Raw genomic sequence first — 23,151 nt, forward strand, 5'->3', positions numbered from 1 at the left:
CTGTTTAAGAGTAAGCGGTTTTCTCCTGAAACCCACTGCATTAAAGCACCTGTCTCCTCATAAATAGCAACCTCAAGTTCATCGTGATGCCGAGCTGAAATTGAAAAGGTAGTGTCGTCTGCAAAAAGGCAGACTTTTCCTCTAGTGACCTGTTTGGGTAGCTCATTCACAAAAAAAAGAAGGAAGAGGAATGGGACCAAGCACCGGACCCCTGGGGAACTCCCCTAGAGACCAATGCCTGTGAGACGACTGAACCGATGTTAGACAGCCACTGCCATCCACATAAGGTACTTGAACCAATTGACCTCTTCCACCAAGATAGCTAGAAATCCACGAATGAGCGACAACCCCTTAGTCCAAGACAAGACAGCCTACGTAACAGGATGTCATGATCAATCATGTCAAATGCTTTTGACAAGTCAAAAAAGATCACAGTACTTTTCAAGCAAGAATCCAGGGACTGAACCACAGAAGAAACCAAACAATGCATGGCATCAGATGTCGATCTATTCTTCATAAACCCAAACTGGTTCAAAGAAAACACTTGGTTTTGAATTCGTGAATGACAGGAGTCTTGTTAGGAATATGCGCTCAAATACCTTAGACAATGTGGAAGTGAGCGAGATGGGCCTATAGTTGTTACAGTCGTCCTTCTGTCCCCTTTTATGAACTGGTCTTATAATTGCATTTTTTTTAGTGATGAAGGGAACTGACCCAGGTTGAATGACAGATTTTATAAGATACGTAAGAGGTTTTGACTATTGCATCAGCGACATGCTTCAATAGCTTTGGAGAGATTTCATCAGGTCCAGCAGAACTTTTAGGCTTTAGAGATCTAATTTCCCTCATCACCTCTTCTTCTGAGGTAGGAAAAAATGAAGAGTGTTTTACTGATCATTTCCGGCTGATACAACTCCGTGCGACGACCCAATACTACTGCCTGTAGACATTGGTTGACCTACACTGGAATAAAATGAACTAAACGCTTCAGCTACCAGATTGGGTTCCACCATCTTGGATCCTTTCTCGTCAGACAAATGGATGAAATAAGTTCGCTCACTGTTGGATGATTTAAGGTCGTTAATGATTTTCCCACGTTGTCTTTGTTTTGTTGGTTAGACTTCTGGATCCTATTTAACACAGCATTAGACTTGTGCTTACGAATCTCCTTTTGTACATCCTTCTCAGTTGCCGGTATTCAGATCGGAGAGGGTGAGCTGCTTCTAGATGATTCGAGTCAGAATAGAGAGAAAGCAGCTGATCCTTCATAGATAACAGTTGTGGAGTAAGTTTAGGTTTCAAAGTTGAGTTTTCTACCTTTCATAGACTTCCTGAGTAAAGGGAAAAGAAATATCAAAATAATATTTCAACTTATTCATGAAGACATCAAACAATGTATCAAGACTACCCAATTCAAAAAACTTCACTCCAAAGCTCCCTTTTGAGATGAAAGTGGAAACTACGAATATTTTTGCGGTGTAAATTGACGTGATAACCTGTACAAAGGGCCAGAGTTCAAGTCAGCGACAGAGAGGTTAAAAGTAGCCAACTGACCATGATGATCAGATAATGCGGTTACCACAAACCTCACTGTTTTACCAGCCGATCATCTATGTTTGTAAAAATGTTATCAATCACAGTCTTAGAGTCTTTTACCTCTCTAGTGTAGGATGTGATTGTATGACGCAGATCAAACGAGGCCATTGTGTGGAGAAATCTTTTACACCATGATGACGCAGATGATAAATCTATATTAAAGTCGCCTACAACAACTAGGTGTTTTTTCCTGATAAAAAACACTGTCTAAACAATCACTTATACTACTCAGGAACTGTTCGCAATTATATAGGTAGGAATCCTATAAACAGCTAAGACAAACACAGATTTACCGCATGCCAGTCTCACCCTGGCACCAGCCATTTGGCAGAAGTCTTCAACGCAAAATCTAGACACATCAACAGCCTCCGACTCAATGTGGCATTTAGTCAATATGCAGACTCCACCTTTTAGCCGGGCCTCACGACAGTATGATGACACAACCTTGAAGTCAGGTAAACTAAAACAATTAAGCTGCTCGCTAGTCAAGTTATGTTCAGTCAAACATACTACGTCATGACTTTCACATTGAAGATGGATCTGAAGTAGATCGGCATTAGATTTAAGGCCACAAATGTTTTGGTGGAAAACAACAATTGGCTTCTCCCGGGCCATCCCTGGCATGACCATTCGAAGCAAGGGAAGCGCCCGTTAGGTATTCAGCTCTCGGCCCCAGCTCTTCCATAAAGAATTATTTTGAACTGATGAATGGGTCCAGACTCCACTTCTCACCACCGGATAGCAGCTCGATCTAGGTTTTGATAAATTTGGCTCAAAATCATTACTGCTCGACGACCCGCCATAGGAGGGTTTTGTGGCACCAGACACCCGCAACTTTCCATCTCGTTTTAAGTTGGAATTATACCATGTTCTAGTCATGAATCGTTTGTCCATACTGTTTGAGGACGAATTTAAATGGTTCCTTTTATGAACAACAGGTTTGGTAGATAAAAGAGCTCCGCGACTTACCGCCCCCCGAGGCCCGAGCGCACCCAAAACGAGGTCCACGATTAAGCGTTTCCCTGCCATATTTAAAGTGTAGCCCGCGCCCCGCGTACAGCGCCTCGGAACACCTTCAAGAGATATAAACGTTGCATGTCTATGTGAGTCCACTAAAGTTTTTAAGCTTTCTATTTGTTTCGGAAATGAGGGGATTCACACTTGTATTATTATATCGTTTAGGTATGCCCAATATTACTGCATTTGTATGACTAAGATTATTCATAAGATATTCGAAAGAGTCCAACAGGTTATCACAGCAGTCGGGGATGTTATTAGTTCCAGCCATTACTACAGCATAGTCATTATTCGTCAAGGTTTTAACGACATGGGTGCTGCCATCAATTACATCTTCAAGTTTCCCACCTGGCTTTATCATAGCCGTTACTACGTACTCATCATTAGTGGCAGCGTTTTAGACTGTGACCAACAGTGCGTCCATGAGAGTCACCTAAAAAGAGCACCTTATGACTAGATTTTACATGCTTATCAAGTTCACTGGTAGACATACACTGTAGGATTGCCGTAGAGTCTTTTTTAGGATTAACAGCATTAACAGATTTCCTGGATGGCAACACCTTCGTCAAATCCTTGGGGACCATAGTACCGTTTTTGATTTTAGGACAAAACGAATTATTCCGAATAGTCTTAGAGAAATAAGAGTTACTGTTTGACTCATCGGAATTCATGCTATTTGTATTATGGCACAGTGCTTCCTCGCATTGGAGTGCAGAATAAGAGTTATAAAGTGTCACTCCTCCAGCCAACTCTGTCAAATTTTGAAGCTTTGAGCTCTTTTTTGGACTTCTTTTGGACTTTTTAGGTTTCTGAATTTCCCACCGACCACACTCAGAGCGAAATAGAGTGAGTTTAGGAATCAAACTCTCACTTTTGTTCGATTCTGTTGCTTGACTACAATGTGTAGAAGGAAAGGGTGTCTGAGTGTGCTCAGGGGAAGAGGCAGTGGTTGTTTCTATATCTGTAGTTGGCTTGGAACCACCTGTTACAAAAATAGGCTTTGATGCAAAGCATTGACAGTACCATTCATAGAAACGCATTGCAACTTTAGGTATTACGTAAAAGTTAAGGATAAACTTAAGATTTACAATGAGGTTGATCCCACATTCAAAGTCATTACGCTGTTGAGCACAAGGCATTTCAACGAACTTGGACTCACAGACAACCCCAGTTTGACAGACAAAGTCTTTGCATGCACCTGGTTTAGACATTTAGATGAATCAAAATGAAATGACAACTTATTGACGTTATCAACCAGCAGTAGACTCCAGTGTGAAGCACTGTCGTCGGTCAAACCTTTGGTACTATCACTAATACAAGCAAAAATAATATGTTCTTGCATTTAACTGACAACTGTGCAAGGAGAGACTCAGTATCTTCCATGCAGGATAGTTTCAAGAGATGTGTTACTGAGGGGTCAATTATTAGAATATCGTCTCTATTCACAAGACTTTTGTCACAAGCATTGATAAAATATTTTAAGTTATCATCATCCAGCCAACGTCTTTTGTCCAGTCATTCGATTTACTTCTGAGATTGTTTCAAACTGTTAACCAAACCATCTCTACAACTAGTCAGTTCATCAGTTTTTGTTTTGAGAGCGCTCACGCTGCGAATTCGAGGTCATCAATTCGCTCAGACAGTGACAAATTTTCAGCTTCTAAAATTTTTTGATTTTAGCTGGGAAAGTTTCAACTTGTCGTTCAGGCTGTGTACAGCACCCTGCAATACTTCAATCTCAGCTTGAGAGATATCAAGGGTCTTGAAAGAATCATTTAAAATCATTTATTCTAGACTCTTTTTCGGAGTCCAGTTTGGCCTTTAAGAAAGCTACTTCACAATTTAGTTCATTGTTAATAGACTTTAGTGAGTTACGTTTATCAGCTATTTCATCATAAGCCTTAATTAATGCACCTAGTGCAGACAATATCTTAGAGAGGTTAACATCGGTAAAATTTACAGATATTACGGTTTAGTTCAGACAATAATGACAGAACTACCATTTCCATTTCGTCATCGAGATTTCTTGTATTATTTACAATTAAGTCCACACTTGGCATTTTCAACAGGACATCCATAATATTCCCTGAAAAATTATCAATATGACACAGTGGTAATATATTAAAATAACCTATCTTAATTATTTGATAGTTAATTAACAATGGACAACTAATTATAATACAAAATATAACAGTCCAATAACGAGTATGGTCGATCCAGGTACAGGAACGAAGAGCCGTGAGTTTTAAGAAGGCAATGTACTCGCAGGGCTATAGCGTAGTTGCGTCACCAAAACTGAAGGCGCAAACAGCAAACCTGACGGTGGGCAGTACTGGAACTGGGTGGCCACGACCAGACGCTGGCACAGGTTAGTCGCGGGACATTACAAAGCCGGCCGGGTTATGTTGGTTCTGCTGGCTGTCAGACGCACAGAGCTGCGCGACCGAAGCGTGCGCCGTGGCTTCAGACGCTGCCTGCACGTGAAATGTTAGTCACGCCGCTTCAACATTCAGCTACTCACTCTCCCCAGCCGCTGATGTGATGATGAAATGTTGCATTCCAACAGTCCAAAAATGTTTTAAATACAACACCACCACAGAGCACTCATTGAAAACTGTTCAAATATAAATTTTAACGAGGAGCACTAATTTTCCTGTACGGCCATGCTTGAGTCAGGACCACCAACTTTCTTTTCGATAGTTGAGTTTCACTTATTTCTTCAATAAATACCACACACACACACACAAACGCGCGCGCGCGAGCGCATATATATGGCCCGCACTTCTTTGGAGCCCAAATCATAAAACCCAGTTATAGGGCCCCTTTAAGTTATCTAACTTGCGTGAACCTACTGATAAAATGGTTATCGGATATATAACTATCCGAAAAAATATAAGAAATATAAATTTTACACACCTGATCCTCAAACCGAATTAGAAGGCCTTACACATGTCAATCAATCAATCAATCAATCAATTCATTTATTGCCAAAAACATAACATGCATAGGCATTCGTGCAGGGCACTTAATTATGAGATCTATCTAAACTTTTCCCCCAAGCTCTATACTTGGTAAATCATACGATTTAGCTTAAATCTCGGAGATAATCGATTAGGACCTTTAAATCTCTTTAAAATATTACAGTTATTTTTTGCCGTATCTCATTCCGTAAAACTCGAAAGAACATTTAATTTAGTTGACCAAATATTCTCAATAATTCAAATAACCTTATTAAAAAACCAAAATGTCAAAATATAAATGGATGACGCATAGTAGATAAAAATTAACCACTATTTTACAGTACTTAACAGTATTTTTACTTTTAACAGTAAAAGCTAATTATATGAAAAATCTTTGATGAAAAATCAAGGATATTAAAAAAAATTCAAAATCCCTTATTGTGTAGCATGAAAATTTTTACAATAATTGTATTACACTCGTCAGAAAAATATGGTTTAAGTTGCATATCTAAATAACACAATATTTCTCACACTTTTTACAATTTCTGTAGCCACTTTTAAATTACTAATCGGAAAAAACTCAGCAACCGAGTAAAATGCTTTCTGTATGAGATAGTTATATAATAATTTTTTGAATTTTGTAGGATTATTTTCCATTGTAATATTTTGCGGTAGCTTGTTATATAATTTTGGCCTCATATTCTGGGGAAGTGACGCACTAAGCTGATCCTGGCGGTGGGGAACTTGCCTATGTTGAGCGCTGGATCTTGTATTGTAATTGTGGACGTCCGAACCAATATTTGGATGGAACCGTATTTGAATTTGTAGTGCACAAGCATTTCGTAAATGTATAGAGAAGGGAGGGTCAAAATTCTATACGACTGAAAAAATGCTTTACATGGCGCTCTCCTACGTACGCCGGCTATTATACGGACGGCTCTTTTTTGCAAATAAAATACTCGTAGAAACTCTCTACGTGACGCTGAGCCCCACATTATTATACAATAACGCAGCCTTGACTCGATCAGGGAGGTGTAGATTAGTCGTAAAAGAAAATAATTTTGATATTGAGAATATCTGCTTAGTAAAAACAATTGTGATGATAATTTTGAGCAAAGGACGTCTACATGCTTATCCCAAGTAAATTTACTATCAAAGAATAAACCCAAGTACTTACAATTTGATTCTAAAGGCAATTCGAATTCATTCATAACGATCAGTGGATCGATTTCTGAGCTAAAATAATTTGAAAAAGAAATACTTTTGGTTTTTGAGGGATTAACATGTAAATTATTTCGATTTAAGTATTGATATAACTTTGTTAGTTGTAAGAAGCAGTTTATCTCTACTGTATATGCTCTAATGATTTAGATATCTCTGTAATCTGAAGATCTTTTGCTAATACAAAAGGGATTGCATAGCTAATGCTTGACTAGAAGATTCATGAACACTCAACCTTACGAAGGAAATGAAGTTGAATCACCAGTTTGATAATTTAGTATTTTACACGTAATTTACATATTATTTTACTATTGAGCTTTAAAACACGCAATCATTATCAATTACAGAACTCAAATTTACAAATAAGACATGAGTACCTTGAATCTAATAATACAAAGATTTAATTAAAATGTTTAATATTATACACATTAGATTTGATGTATATCGATGATTACTATAGACCGTTCTTATAAAAACAACTTATTCAATGAACAGATAATGGCTTTTACATTTTTCTTCCTCTTGTTTTGCACCATGCATATAAAAATTACCTTAAATACGAGTATTTTGCGTGTATTTTAACACTAAGAACAATGAATATAATTATTTTTTACACTCTCGTATCGGATAATTTAATGAAATAAAGTTAATTTGCTTAATGTCCTATTATAATAAACGTATTAAATGGTAAAACATCACACTAAACATTTTTGACCCAAGTATTTAAAAAATATTGTACATTTTGCAATTAAAAGTTTTTTTTAAAACATTAAGAATAATTCACTGAAAGAAAACTCTGTAATAATTTTTAAAAGTGTGCATATTAATTCATTTAAATGTATGCTTGCTATCAACATTTATGTAACATATTATACAAATTTCGACATAATAACCAAACCTACGAGCATACTTTGAGAATTGTACTTGAATTGTCCCCAGACGAAAGAAAGCCATTAAAACACTAGTATACATTTTTAAATAGCCTTATGTCGTTATAAACCAGCCGTGTACTGTCATGAGTAGGCAGCTAAGAACAATTAATGAAGAGGAGAAATATCTACGTTAAATATAAATCTTTAATAACTTATTATAAAATTGTAAGCCCTGCACATTGAGATTGTGGACAAAAAATGTGATTACAGTGTTACGCGTCTTATGCTTGTGGAGGTAATTTTCCGCGTGGAATGGGATCTTAAATAATGCACAAATATTTATCTTATATTATCAGCAAAGCTTGTTAAGTCAATATTTATTGCAAACCTTAATTGAGCAGAATGGAGACAGAATACTGTCCATCGAGATATTCTTATATATAAATGCAGTTATACATGATTTCCAGCTACTCATGGAATAAATTGTTATAAAGTCTTGGAGACGTTCAATTGCATACTAAAGTTAGTTTTTATATATTTATGCCTGTTGTATAGAAAAAATTAAATTATTGGTGACGATATTATCTGTAAAAATAATATTCAATACAATTTTTAAATCAATTTTTAATTATTTTTATCACTGGATTATTGTATTATATAATTTATATAAGAGCTCATTACCTCAATTGCATAAATTTAAGGTTTCATAACTACCCTTTTATATACTAACATTATATATATATATATATATATATATATATATATATATATATATATAGAGAGAGAGAGAGAGAGAGAGAGAGAGCCCGAATTACAATGTACAGCGGAACGAGATTGAGACAACAGTTTAGACCTGCGCCTGACGCAATTGTATATATATATATATATATATATATATATATAATTTTATTAAGTATATAATTATTCTTATAATATATATATATATATATATATATAAATTTTTTTATTATTACTATTATTTTTATTGTTACATAAATCCTGACTATTGTATGACGAATGTAGGTTTATAAATGACTTTTCATATAATTATGTGTTATGAACTAAAAACTCTTTATTTCATTTGAAAACACCTGTCTATAAACGGCTTTGTTTCAAGAGGTTGCATCTTTTAAATATAAGAATCGTATATTTTAAAACAGCCGATTATAAAAATATATGTTTTGGTCCTTACTCTTAATCGTTATGTCGACTCAATATCAGCTTTATATTTGAAGGTTGATGATTTAATAATAAATAATAATAATAATTTATTGTTCTTCCAAAACATACAACACATTAAGTTACAATAAAACATACATATTTATATGCAAACACAAAATATACAGTCCATCAAAGTTACAATAAAACAAACAATGCATATATATATATATATATATATATATATATATATATATATATATATATATTATGTTGCCATGACAAAGTTTTTGGTGGAAGAAGCTATATTGCACCTCAAGGCAGAGCCCGTTTTGAGGTTGCAAATGTTGACATAACCAACTGATCTAAACAGAGCTCGAAGATAATACAGTTAATTCATCATACAAAAACTACTAAGAATATAAAAACGTGTGCATTTTAAATTAATAATATTAAAACTACTTAATATTTTTTTTGTATTTTATTACTTTAAATTCTTTACCATTGCAGAATATTGAAGAGAAAATCTATGTCTTCCAAACATAACAGCCATTTTTTCAATTGTTTGATAATTAATCTATTTGATGGTAAATTCTTTATTTCATCTGGAATTTGATTGAAATATCTGGGAGCCATAAAATTATAGGTTTTTGTGAAAAATTTAGTGTTTGGCTTAGTTGCATCAATGTTATTTGGATTTCGCAGTTTAGATCTAAAAGTAGGTACTTTGTTATTTTCTACTCTATTACCACTCTTTGAAAAGAAAATCTTCATTACTTTAAAAACATACAGATGTTTCAAAGGCAAAATCTTTAAATCTCTAAAATGTGGCAATGTGTGCTCATACTACCTATGCTTATTCCTTATTAATCTTATAAAGCGTTTTTGCATAAAATAAATAGGCATAATATTTGTTTGGTATGCCCCTCCCCAAGCTGATATAGCATACTCCATCCTGCTATGGACAAGAGAAAACGTAAACTGTCCTAAGTACTACTTCTGAACACATTGCCTTTAAGAAATAAAATATTTTTATTACACTATTTAATTTATTTTTTAACATACTTATATGGTTCTTCCAGGTTAAATTCTGATCTATATTTACTCCTAAATATTTTACACATTCAACTCTCTGCACAACTTTACAGCTATCACATTCAAGATTTCCATTTAAACAGTTTACACACATTACACTTACAGTTTACAGTTTACACTTGTATCTAATGGGATTATGAAAAATATTGGATCCTCTTAGACTAAAATTGATGTAATTTGTCTATTCTACACTAAGTTGCATTTTATGGCCCAAAAACCACCATTTGAGTGCAGTCAAGTCCTCAACCATAGCTTGTCTTATTTCCTCCCACGTGTTTTCTACATAAAAAAGGGAGGTATCATCTGCAAAAGATGATAAAGTACCTCGAAATGTTCCTTGGCACAAACTATTTACGTATATAATGAACAGAATTGCACCAAGTACCGATCCCTGGGGGATACCATATTTAATAAAGCTTACTTCACTCAGAACATCACATACTCTTACACATTGTTTTTTATTAGATAAATATGATAAATATGCTCGAAACCAATTATGAACTATGCCTCTTATACCTTTCTTCAGTAGGATATTTAATAAAATGTCATGATCGACCCTATCAAAAGCCTTACAAATGTCCTGAAACAATCCAGACACACACTTCCCATTATTAGTTCTTTCTGAAACTATAGAAATAAACTGGACAATTGCATCTTCTGCATTCCTGCCTGTTCTGAAACCATACTGATTTTGACTAAAAATATTTCTTTTGTTTAGATAAGATATTAATTTTTTCTTCATAATTTTCTCTATAATTTTGGACCAAACAGAGACTAATGTTATGGGTCTATATTGATTACAAAACTTAGTACTTCCTTTCTTATGTATAGGTATGACAACTGATTCTTTCATTTTTTTCTGGAAATATGCCGGTTAAAAAGCTTATATCAACAATATGAGAGAAAGGTTGACAAACACAAGAATATATGTTTTTAATTAACTTAGAACTAAAACCATCTAATCCAGGGGCTTTTCCATTTTTTAATGATCTTATTGCATCAATGACATCTTCAGGTGAAACAGGATCTAAGTACATTGACGATGGCTCTTGATTATCATCAAAGTACTTCTGAGAATTAAAATTCACTATTTTATCCGAGTCACCCATTTCATCTCTCAATCGGTCAATTACACTTATAAAGAATGTGTTAAATTTATTAGCTACTTGGCAAGGTTTAGTTATATTTTTTTCCGTCCCCATCTTGTAGTATTATATTAATCGATTTACTTTTACTTTGTCTTGTCAATTAATTTATAGTTCTCCAAGTATCTCTACTACTGCTCTTACAATTTTCAAATTTGTCTCTGTAGTAATTTAATTTTGCTTCCCTTATATCCTTATTTAACTTATTTCTAAATGTTATATATTTATTTCTTAGCCTATTATTCAGTGGGGTTTTCTTTAGACGTTTATGCAACTGATTCCGTTCTCTTATTCTATTACATAAACTATCATTTATCCAAGGCTTTAATTTTTCTATGGGTTTCTTTAAACAATTTGTTATACAGCTAATAACAACAACATTACTAATAACAGAACAAAATTCATCATATGCTTTTGAGGGATCGGAATGACAATATACACTCTCCCAGTCCATATTACACAACTGCTGCCTTATCTTATCATAGTCCAGGCGGCTGCTACATTTCACCTGTTCCCTCGGCTGCTCAAGGTCAGCCCAAGATAAGCCCAAACCGGTTATTGCGTGGTCTGTTATCTCCAACTGTTTTAAATTGAAAATTAGCTCTATATTGTAGTCTAACAAATATATGATCTATACATGTTACTGATGTCTCGGTTATTCTAGTTCCTACATTTATTAAGGATTCAAATCCAAAGCTTGCCATTAACATTTTATATTCATCTGTTATTTTTTTCTCACATAACAAGTCAATGTTAATATCCCCTATATTTTTGATTTTTTATATTCTTAGCATTCTCTGTGTCACACATAGATCCTTAAAACTGATATAAAAGCTTCTTTACAACTACTATTTAATCTGTACATGGATACTAGACTAAATTGTACATTACATGCCTTAAATATAACTAGCAATGCATCAGCAGTATTAATATTTATTCGTTTAAATTCACAGATATTCAAAAAAATCGTGTATATATATCATAACACCTCCAGCCCTATATGTATCATTATAATTGGCAAGTAGTGTATAATTGGGTTTACGAAACATATTTGAATCTTCTTCATTAATCCATACTTCTGATAAAACTATTACTCCCGGGTTATTATCATATGCCTACAGTTCCAACAAGAAAGGGTCAAAGATTTGCCTTACACTTCTTATATTTTGGTAAAGAATTGATCATTTACAGCCTAATATTATTTCTTTTAATATACTTATATTTTCATGTTCCAAGGTGTATTTAATAAATTAACCTAGAATTAAATAAATTAGCATTAAATAAATTAGAAACTTTCGAAATATAACAATTAATATAAAATGAACATCATTTGCGTGTGAAGAATAAATAACACAAATTATAAACTTTCGAAAACATAAAAATTAATAAACTATGAAAAACATTAACATGTGATAAGTTTAAGAACGTAACAACAACAACAGACACATGTTTTAAATTTCTTAAATTATATATTTTGAGAGCAAGACAATGTTAATAATCTCATACCTCGTATTAGATTTATACGTTCTCATGATTTATTGTTCTCTTTTGCGTTCACAAATTCTGTAGGTCCTGCTGACTGACTATTTCTTTCGCACGGTCACCTTCTTTCTTCCGCATAAAGATTTTACCATTTCGCACCCACAGGAATGCATAACCGAGATCCTTCTTCTTGACCCGTGCCAGGGCGAGCAGCCTCCTTTTTGTAGGACAAAAAGATTCATTAATATAAATTTGACTGTCCATCGGTAGATTTATATGTCGAGTAGATAACGCACGTTTAACTTTCCTCTTGTGGATCATATCTTCCTTACCTCCTCTCCTTACAAACTTTACAATAATTCCAGCTGGTCCTTTTGTGCCTGGTTTCTTATATAGCCTATGACATGCGTCCACCATGTCATTTTCAATTGTCATGTTCAGCGCAGCCCCTACTTTTTTGACAGTTTCTAAAGTGTCTTCATTTTTTTCTTCCGGAACTCCGTAAATTTCTAATGTATTTCTTCGTGAATATTGCTCCACTTCAACCAGCCTCTCTTCCAGGACTACTACTTGTTGTTTTAAACTTTTATTTTCAGCTTTAAGTTCCTCTACAATCTTCATGTATTCATCAACCTTTGCGGTTTGTTCTTTTAGGGCGGCAGTGTTCTCTTCCATATTGCTATTAAGAACCTCATATGCTTTATTAAAGTCCTGGGAAGACCTCCGATTTTCATTCTTCAATTCTTGCAAGGTTATCATGATATTGTTCAAAGTCAGACAATCACCATCTAACCTATCTTCCAATATTTTTTGGTTTTCTTCACTCTTCAGTGCAGGGGTTGCACCTCCATATGATTTCCTCTTGTTTTAGTTCCTCAATATCTGATTTAGTCATTCCAACACATTGACCATGGAATTGCACTTTACACTCCACACACGACACTTTACATTGTTTTTGTGTGAAATCCTTCAAACATACTCCACAGGTACTCATTTTAAGTAAATGTGTTCGCAACAGTAACAACCAATTTACCAGTAAAATAACAAACAAGAAACAAGTATATATTTAACGTTTTCCTTATTTCTCTCACGTACGCACAAGCACATCCGACGCACCTGTAGTAGTACTTTGACCTTCACACTCGTGTTACCTTGATTTACACTCGTGTTTAAGTTACATCATGGCTTGAATATAAAAACAACAACATTTTATTGAAGATGAAGCCCAATCGTGGGCTTATATTTACTAAAATGTTTCTGTTATTATATTACCGTTATGAGGCATGTATGTGTCTAATTCCATTTGTCTAGGACTTCAGTATATCAGAAAAATCAATGTATAGTTATTGTAGGAGTTACAGCCCTATTTATACTAGGATGAGTGTTTAATAAAACAATAAAAAAATATGTGTCTGTTGTCGACATAAATTCTGCAGTTGAGTCTGTGAAGAATACGAGACATGAATACGTAGAATTTAGTGTTTCTAGCACGTTTGGAAGTTAAAATACACAGTATAGTTATTCTATGTGTTACAACCCCATTTTAACCCCTTTTTTGTTAAACTTTCTTTAAATACCTTAGTGTTTTTATCAAGCCATTAGGCATAAATGAACATAAAGAAAAATTTAAAATTTTTAAGAAATTGGGGAAGCAGATAATTAGTAATCTGTTTATAAGTTAGTGAGCAAGTTTAGATTTTTACATATAGTAATTACCTTAAATAATAGCGAAATGTCATAGTCATGGCAAGAATTTAATAACATTTCTATGGTATATAGTATTTAAATAGTTTAAACCTTGTTCACTTTGATTTTGCATTGTATGCATAGAACATTGGTTTTATTACCAACCAATACCTCATTACAGGAAATCGGTCCTTTTTCACCAATGTGCTGCGTGAAAAATGATGAAGGACGTTTTTATAGAACGAAGCCAATAGAATACCAATGCACGTGTTCAGTCGACACCACGTTTTGCTTCGAAAGTTATTCTTTCTCACCATACACTTCCATTACTTTATTCGAGTTTAATTATGTTACTTTAAATATTGTTTATGAAGAAATACACCTAGTAAAATTAATTAACTTAAAATTATTTAATGTTTGTTTTTTTATATACAGATAAGAGTGTAATTATCTCTAGCAGACATAGGCTAACTAAAAATGAAAGACAGTTTCTTGACTTCTAGTCTAAGGTGAGCCAAAAGCGTTATTATGTGAACAAAAACTAATTGACTGCAGACCTATGAGAAGAGACGAAGAATGTGTTAACCATAAATTGCCAACAAATCCTCAGTTACAATTGAACTGATGATAGTGCTTTTTCCTCATTTTATTCAACAAAATATACTAGGGAAAAATATTGTATAAAAGAAACCTGTGATTTAATCAAAGTATGGTAAATGGAGACGTTTATAATATACATTTAACATCATCACGGAAGTAAAGATCTCTCTAAAATAGGTAAAATCACGTCTATAACTTTAAGAATTACGATTATTTAGCTTAAAATTATAAATAAATAATAAACATTTAACACATTCACTGTTGTAAGAGACATTTGCCGAATGTTGGGCATCCGGGACAGAAGTAATCTGCGTCCACCACATTCAATATATATATATATATATATATATATATATATATATATATATATATATATATATATATATTGTAATGAATTTCTTGTAGTAATAGTCTTTCTATTTCGCTATAACATATATTTTTCGTGAAATCTAATATATTAGAATCAACTGTACTGTTTATTAGAGAGATTAATCAATTTAAAACCGTAAACATAATTTAGTGGGAATAGTTATGAGAATGGCCAGCATACATACATAGTTGACCACTTGTTTGTTTATGATCCTGCATTATAATATTCGTTAATATACATAGTATATTATTCTGGACTGATATATTAGGGTTTTATTTCTAGCAACAGGCTTTTAGATATTTACTCTTACATATTCAAAAGTAAACTTAACAAAGGTTAAAGATGAATTTGTAATTTAACGTAGTACGTAGTTTTTGAAAAAAAACAAAAATTACATAGATTTTTTATAAAAATTTAAAAAACAAAATTATATATTATCTTTTAATCACATCTTCGAAATGTACAGATGACACTTATATTAAATGGTGTTTTTTTAATACGTGATGTTATTTCAAAGTGTCAAAAAAATATATTTAAAAGGGGTTATATATATATATATATAATATTTTTATATGAGGATTTATTTGGTTCTATAAGAATAGCACTGAAAAAAAAAATCATAATAAATCATAATAGGACTAATGTAAGCACTAGCGTTCAATACAATTAATTCTATAGAGAGACATGCATCATTATGAAAGTCGGTGTTACCCGATGATGAATAAATCTTTATGTAAAATTTTAGTTTATATGCGAATTCATTCTGCCAAATTACAAAAAGAACTGTCCAAAATAGAGACAGTCTTTGTTAACGCTCTGCCCACAATGTTTTAAATAAAATAATATATGTTGCAGTTGTTTGTGCTCGTCAACTACCCCATGATAAACTAAAACTTTGATATTACCGTGCAACTGTAGCAGTAGGAGTAACTACATGTTATTACTACACAGGCTATTACTGCAGTAGCTTTGAGAGCCAATTACACGGGGTTTCTGCCCCAGAAACAAGTCCATGTGTGACGCTAATAAGTCTCATACCTTATTGCTAGAGGTTATGTGTATAAGTGTGACAAGAATAGAAATTTAAACTCTTTCTTTCGCTACAAGCAGTTTTTATATTCAAGTATCCTACTCACCTACCATACGATTTGTTATAAACCGGGTTATTAAATTGTTGTTAGCTTATTAGGTCTATGTCTTCGTAGTATTAACAATATTATCTTCATAGTATCATTAACCACAATATTGTTAACTAATACTGTAATGTCAGTAGTAGTATTCTTAAAAATATGTAAAACCCTATTAAAAATAATATTCCAAAAACAAAGAACTACTGGACGTGTTGCTTTAATCAAATGCTTTCTTATCGCTCCTGTATTTGTATAACTTAAGCACTGAAACTAAAAGAATTGAAGGTGTATTAAGGAAACATATATTATAGTTATAAAACTCTTAACAATAATATGATAAGATAAATTGATACTTTAGCTGTTTTCAATATAAAAACGCTTTGAAAGTAAATTAAGGACGCGTTATTTTGAATATACAACGAGTTCTATAATATCTTATTGAGTTGTAATAATTTATTTTCTATGTAACCATTTTCTTAGTTTTGGTTCAAAATTATAACAACACTTTATTTTAATCAATATACATACATCTAATTAATATATGTACATTTTATGGTTTTTTTTATACATTGTAGAAGTACATCTAACGCAGATAAGCAATGTATGGTGGATTAAAAGATAAATCAAGTCTTTTTGTGTGTTATTATTTCAAATTTCAAAAGAACGGTTGTCAGTAATACCAGTAATTTTCAAGTAGGACGTTTCAATATAAATATATATTAGACTAGCAGTAATCAGTTGAAGGAAATACTTTTAGTGATTTAATGTTTATTGCACTTGCATATATATATATATATATATATATATATATATATATATATATATATATATATATATATATATATATATATATATGTTATATAATATAATTTCAATAAACATTGAATCACAAAAAGTACTTGCTCCGCCGGGACTCGAACCCGGATCTCTCACTTGCCGGGTGAATGTGCTACCATTACACCACAGAGCGCTTACTTTTTCCGATTCAATTATTTTGTATTTTGGCCGTATCTGTCACATATGCGTTTAAATAAGCAAACTAACATATTAAATAAGGCTATTGCCATTTATACAATTTAATATGTATATATATATATCTGGGATTGAAAAGTCTACTTATGTGCACAACATATAGGTTTTACAATAATATTTAAATTTACAGTCACATTTAGATATTAACAATGACTTTTATCTCTGCATTACAGCACTAAGCATAAATATTTCTTTATCGGGGAAACAATGTAAACTCGTAAATATAATTCATTCGATCTTAAATTACTCATACATGCCCTTGCCCTAATAGAAATCCTATTATAAATTAGTGTTCTGCATCATCGGTTAGCCGAATTTGTTCGCTGTTAAAACTGCCATAGTAATTTATATACCTGAAATGTCCCTATTTCGGTTTCAAACATACGTGGAGCCATTAACAATAATTATTGTAGTTATTCCTTCATTATATGCTAACTGCCTTGACTGAAAACGTTAACATCTTAGAGTTTAGTTTTCATCCACATTTGTGTAAATTACTCAATAAAATATCATAAAGTGTTTTAAATATATTTGAATTACATCACAAGTACCTGTAAAAGTTTTGTAATGCAACTTTTGTCCAAATCGATTTTGGCTAGATTTAAACCTACAATTAGTCAGAGATTGAAATGTGTTTAGTGACTATCACATACCCTGGAATTTTTATAGTATTATTTAAAAAGAATATGTCCATAGCGTTCCTGTTTTCAAACACAAAATCAAGGGCGATGCCACATGTAACTGCAATTATTTATATACTATAATTAGATCTTTGTTATGTTTTACGTATTTCACGAATGATTGACTGGAAGTACTTGAAGAAACAAGCCTCAAACCTGCCACCAGTTATAATCAATACAATAGTAAAATAGTAAGTGTTTTCCAACAATTATTTAAATATAAATTAGGAAATAAGCGACATAAAACGTTTATAAGAAGATTGAAACATAGTTAAAGGAACATTTTGGAAAGAAGCTAACAGGCAATTTACAAAGGCATATCTACTGTGGTTACTACTGTTATTTTCAATAGACAAGTAAACGCTATATGAAGTTCTGTCCCATTATAGCTTTCTTTGAGAGTTTGCTCAAGTTCCTGATTAAAGTGTTGAGTACAACAGCGTTACATGAATTTTGTTCAAATGAAATGAAGTGTTATGTCTAAAATAAAAAAAGGTGAAAGGAAGAGAACCCTTCACATTGCTTGTACTGTTTTTAAGAATGTTTATTATAATGTATTCTCCAGTTATAATTTGCAGGCGCGGTATTCTATTTTAATTTTTTTGATATTGAGAATAATTTTTGTAAAATTAAACATATCCTACCAAAATAATTCATCAATCTTTATATATATATATATATATATATATATATATATATATATATATATATATCATTATATTACTTAGTAAATTTTAAATTCTACCTCATACATGATCTACAAACATTATGACATTAATTAAAGAATGCTCATTATAGAACTATTTAAACTAAAAACAATTTTGTAGAAACAAAATGATATTTAACGCGCAAACTAGAGCAAAGTTTATTGGAAAGACAATATAATATTTATTAAAAAGTTCAGTAATCAATACAATACTCATAACGTAATATTTTCAATGATGATTAAGTCTTGATTAGTCTAATGAAATTCAGTCTGAGGATTCAAGCTAATCTATCAATTACCGAAAAAATCTGTGTCAACATATAGCTAGTTCAGTAGGCATCGTTAGCTGGAAAATCAGATGATTTATATTCCAGAGTAATATGATTGATTAACTGTAATTGGAAATCATCGACGAGCTCAATAACTAATTTGTCTTATACGGTCTGGTTGAACAGCATTCATTCAAATTATGACCAGACGAGGATTCTCTGAAGCTAAATATTGGATTATAGAGTAATTAATAATGGCATAAAATTGTTTTCGGATAAATTATGTTTTGCAAAATCGTAAATTATGGTTGTACCTGTAAAATTCATTAAGTTTTATGTTAAATTGTTATCACATTAAAATTATTTAAAACGTGTTGAAATACGAAAATATAATTTAAATAGGGGATCGTCTATCTATTTAAAAATAAAGAGATGAAAAATTTTAATACCTAGAATTGTGTAACTAAAATATATTAGTACTACCTTTTGTTTTCTAAAATAAGATGTGGCCGCTCTTAGTCTAAGACTTGTTATTCTCTCTCTTATAGACCACTCGCAACTTCGAGAATCGTATCAAACAGAATAAGTAGTGAATCAATACAGTATGAGATCGATAGTAGTGATAAAACATGCAACGGTCACATTCAGGATTTGAATCTGTGATATCTGTAACTCTGATACAAGTCAGACGTCTTAAATCACTTACCATTCAGCTATCACATTGCACATAATAGTCATTAGTTTTTAATATGTTAATGTTCTTTTTTACGATGTTTGATCGTCAAACTATAATTTTTATTTTTATTCAATTAATGTTTTGTCAGAACGTTTGGTCATTACTTTTCTTTATCTATAAATATTTTATATGATACATTTGTTAGTTAATTAGTAGGAAAAACTTTCATTTGCGTGAAGTATATTTTAAACTAACGAAACGCTTTGTTAGCTCTGCTTTGAAAAACGTTTATTTTTACTTTATTACTGTACGGGTCATACATAAAAGAAATGGAGTTAATTAATACATAATTTCAGATATAAGAAAATATATTTTAACATTCGAAAATTTTCTGGCATTTAAATAACTACAGCATAAAGATTCGCTAATCTCTGGAAATTCGCATTCTCATTTTGTCTTTGAGTCTAAAGTAGAACTCTAGAACTTCCAAACCATTCTTTAAAAATGTTTGAGTTCTAACGTGGTTATATTTAGTTTGTGTTCATGGCGCAAGTGTTGCATAAGTAAACTAACAGTCCCTGTATTTAGCTGCAAATCTTTTAAGAGAAAAATCTTCCTTATAATATAACTAATTTTTTTAGATTTCTTCTATATATAATAAAATATTTTTCGTTATACAATGTTTAAAAATATTATTTGTAAAGCGTTTTCTTATTTATAATATCTTAATGTATACAAGTTACCAATTAGACATTAAAGCTTATAGTGAAATATAGAAAGGGTGATCATGTATGATAACATATGACGTAAAAGATGGTGAAATATTAGTGCTTAGTGATTAATGGTGGTTTGACTTAACTGATGCTTTCTGAACTGATGTATAGTATGGGTATTAACCTAAATGCTTTGCAAAAGTATTAGGGTAAATACCTGTTATAGACCTTGTTTTCTGAGTAACCTTCTTCCCTTGTTCGTAAAACATTTGTTTAATTACACAATGACTTGTCTTATAATAAAATGGCGAATTGTTGCAACAGGCAGGTGGATATCTGTTATTCCCATCATGTTGTACACGGCAAGTATATAGAAACATTAATATCTTATGGGTCTAGGAAATTGGAAGTATGGACAATTTCTAGAGTCAAAGTGGAGTAGTGTCCGTCTGATATTAGTGACATTTAAGTTAAAAATGCTAATACAAAAACTACTTGTATGTTTTTTTACAAGTAATTATATCATTTGTAGTAGTTTAAAATAATAACTGTGTCCGTTATAAATGTTTACTCCAATCTCTATACGAATATCCTAAACTTATACTCAAATATAATTAGAATACCCTTAAATCATAATTTCATCCTTTAAAATGTCTGTAATAGTTGCAGACATATTGCAGTCCATAATCACAGTACTTACTTTATTTCAAAGCTATCAATACTTTAACCTCTCTCAAAATATATCAAGGCTAATTAAGTATTCTTAATTGTGATGAATACTACTACTCAGGTAAATGGAAACTTATATGTTAACATACTGGAGTGGGAAAAAAAGTATGGAAATATGTTTTCAATGAATCGGAAATAAAAATATTGAATCCGATGAATTAGAAATTGAAATATCAGCAATCTTTTTACTTGGGAAAAATGTTTTGAGATAAATTGATTTTATCAAAACGGGTACAGTGTTGGACTTATGTATAATAGTCCTACTATTTAAAGAACAATAATTCCTGTACTATACAGTGTATAATTCCTGTACAGTAATATAATGTGTGATTTAATAAAAATATTTGTCAACTGAGATTACGTAATTTTAATAAAAATATTTATTAAATATTTTAATTGCATCGCTTTATAAGCTTTAGACATTTTCATTTAGTTTAAGAGTGCTTAAACAAGAAACATAAGAGGATACGTATGTTTCAAAAGAATTTGCTAATAGTTATAACGCATTTCTTGGTAATTATATATACTTTGAAACAACTTTGATTTATTTTTAATACATCACGGTTTTAGCCTAAATTTTATTTCCATACATTTTTGTCAATTAAAAGTTAAGGAAGATTAATTATCAAAAATCAGGAAGAATGCCTCTTGCAATGTGTTTTTTTTATAAATTAAAATTCAATATTCTGAATCTTCCAGTTACAGACAATATTACACAAATGTTTATTATCCCTAAGTGAATATTTTTTTAAATACAGAACTTCACCTGCTGAAAAATCTGGTGTTCGCTCATAATGCTTATTGACTTATGTACCAAACGTTATACCTCGTTCAAAACTAAAATAAAAAAGTATGTTTAAATTTCTATGTGTCCTGTTCTAGTTTTGTTTAATATACTTCCTTTACTAGTTTTCAAAAAATTAATTACTATCACAATACCTATTGTTTGCAGTTTACAATGACGCACGAAAACATCATACATAAACGGGTAAATTGTTAATGTTGCGATCAGCTATTACATTGCTGTGAAAAAATATTTTTAAATCATGCGCGTGACTATAATTATACCTAATAGTACAATGATTTCTCCTTCGGTGTATTAAGAATAAAAACACACATATATTATGTTTAAATGCTTAGTAACCATTACATGTTAGACCTGTAACTAATAATGTTTTAAAATTTCATTAATCCACCATTTTAGTTAGGGTAGGCAGTTTGAGGTCGGGTTTATGTATCCTTCTAATAAATAACTTAATGTGCCATTTGACCTACGCTTTAGTTAAACATTTAATCTGACTCCTTGCGGTCGTGACTTTAGGAGCATGTCGGTCCCCTGAAAATAGTTATTCACGTGCACTAATGAAATGTAAAATTTGACAGGTCTAATCGTAATGATTAAATAATAATACGCCATCGTGGGACATAATTGGCACTTTTGGCCAAATTAATTCTGGCGTTGCAGTACTTTAAGTAATATAATACAATAAAATATGTGTTGTGTATTACGGAGATGATGCATTACATGCTATATACAATAGTCGTGGTAAGTAACATAAAACCTCAGTTTGGTAATAATTCTTTTATGTTACTGAAAAAGATATTGTACGTATATTCTACAAAGGACAAGTAGATTAATTAAATAAACGACTGCAATCTTTTCATTCGTATTAGTAAATATAAAAGCACATTATAACTTTGTTTTGAACAATATAGTTACTATAATTACTTAGAATAAGGACGTGGTTTACGATTAAGCTAAATAATGAAGTGAATCGGAATGTGATTAATTTTAATAGTACAACTGTTTTGTGACCCAAATTCTACTTTTCAGATATTAAAACTGTTCAACATGATTAAATCTAGATATTTGTCTCTAAACTTCAAGCACAAAAATTATATGTTCAAGCTTTGAATTATTTCTCACTTATTTGGCTGAGAGGTAGCAAAGCCTATTATTATTTGGGTCGAAAAACTTCAGTTTTTTCCATGTCAGGTAGTCTGCACGATAGTT

At 31.8% G+C, this 23,151-nt stretch overlaps 1 protein-coding gene across 1 annotated transcript; it reads right to left on the minus strand.

Annotated features, from left to right (window-relative positions):
• Positions 1-12,618: 12,618 nt before the first annotated feature.
• LOC124355863 lies at positions 12,619-13,221 on the minus strand. Its single transcript, XM_046807017.1, has one exon. It carries the CDS (start codon positions 13,219-13,221, stop codon positions 12,619-12,621), a length of 603 nt encoding a protein of 200 aa, XP_046662973.1.
• Positions 13,222-23,151: the final 9,930 nt, after the last annotated feature.

The sequence above is a fragment of the Homalodisca vitripennis genome, chromosome 2 (genome assembly GCF_021130785.1).
Source record: "Homalodisca vitripennis isolate AUS2020 chromosome 2, UT_GWSS_2.1, whole genome shotgun sequence".
NCBI lineage: Eukaryota > Metazoa > Arthropoda > Insecta > Hemiptera > Cicadellidae > Homalodisca > Homalodisca vitripennis.

Bases quoted from the DNA above. Each gene is read 5' to 3' on its own strand.
- LOC124355863 (XM_046807017.1), bottom strand. From the start codon at position 13,221: ATGGAAGAGAACACTGCCGCCCTAAAAGAACAAACCGCAAAGGTTGAT.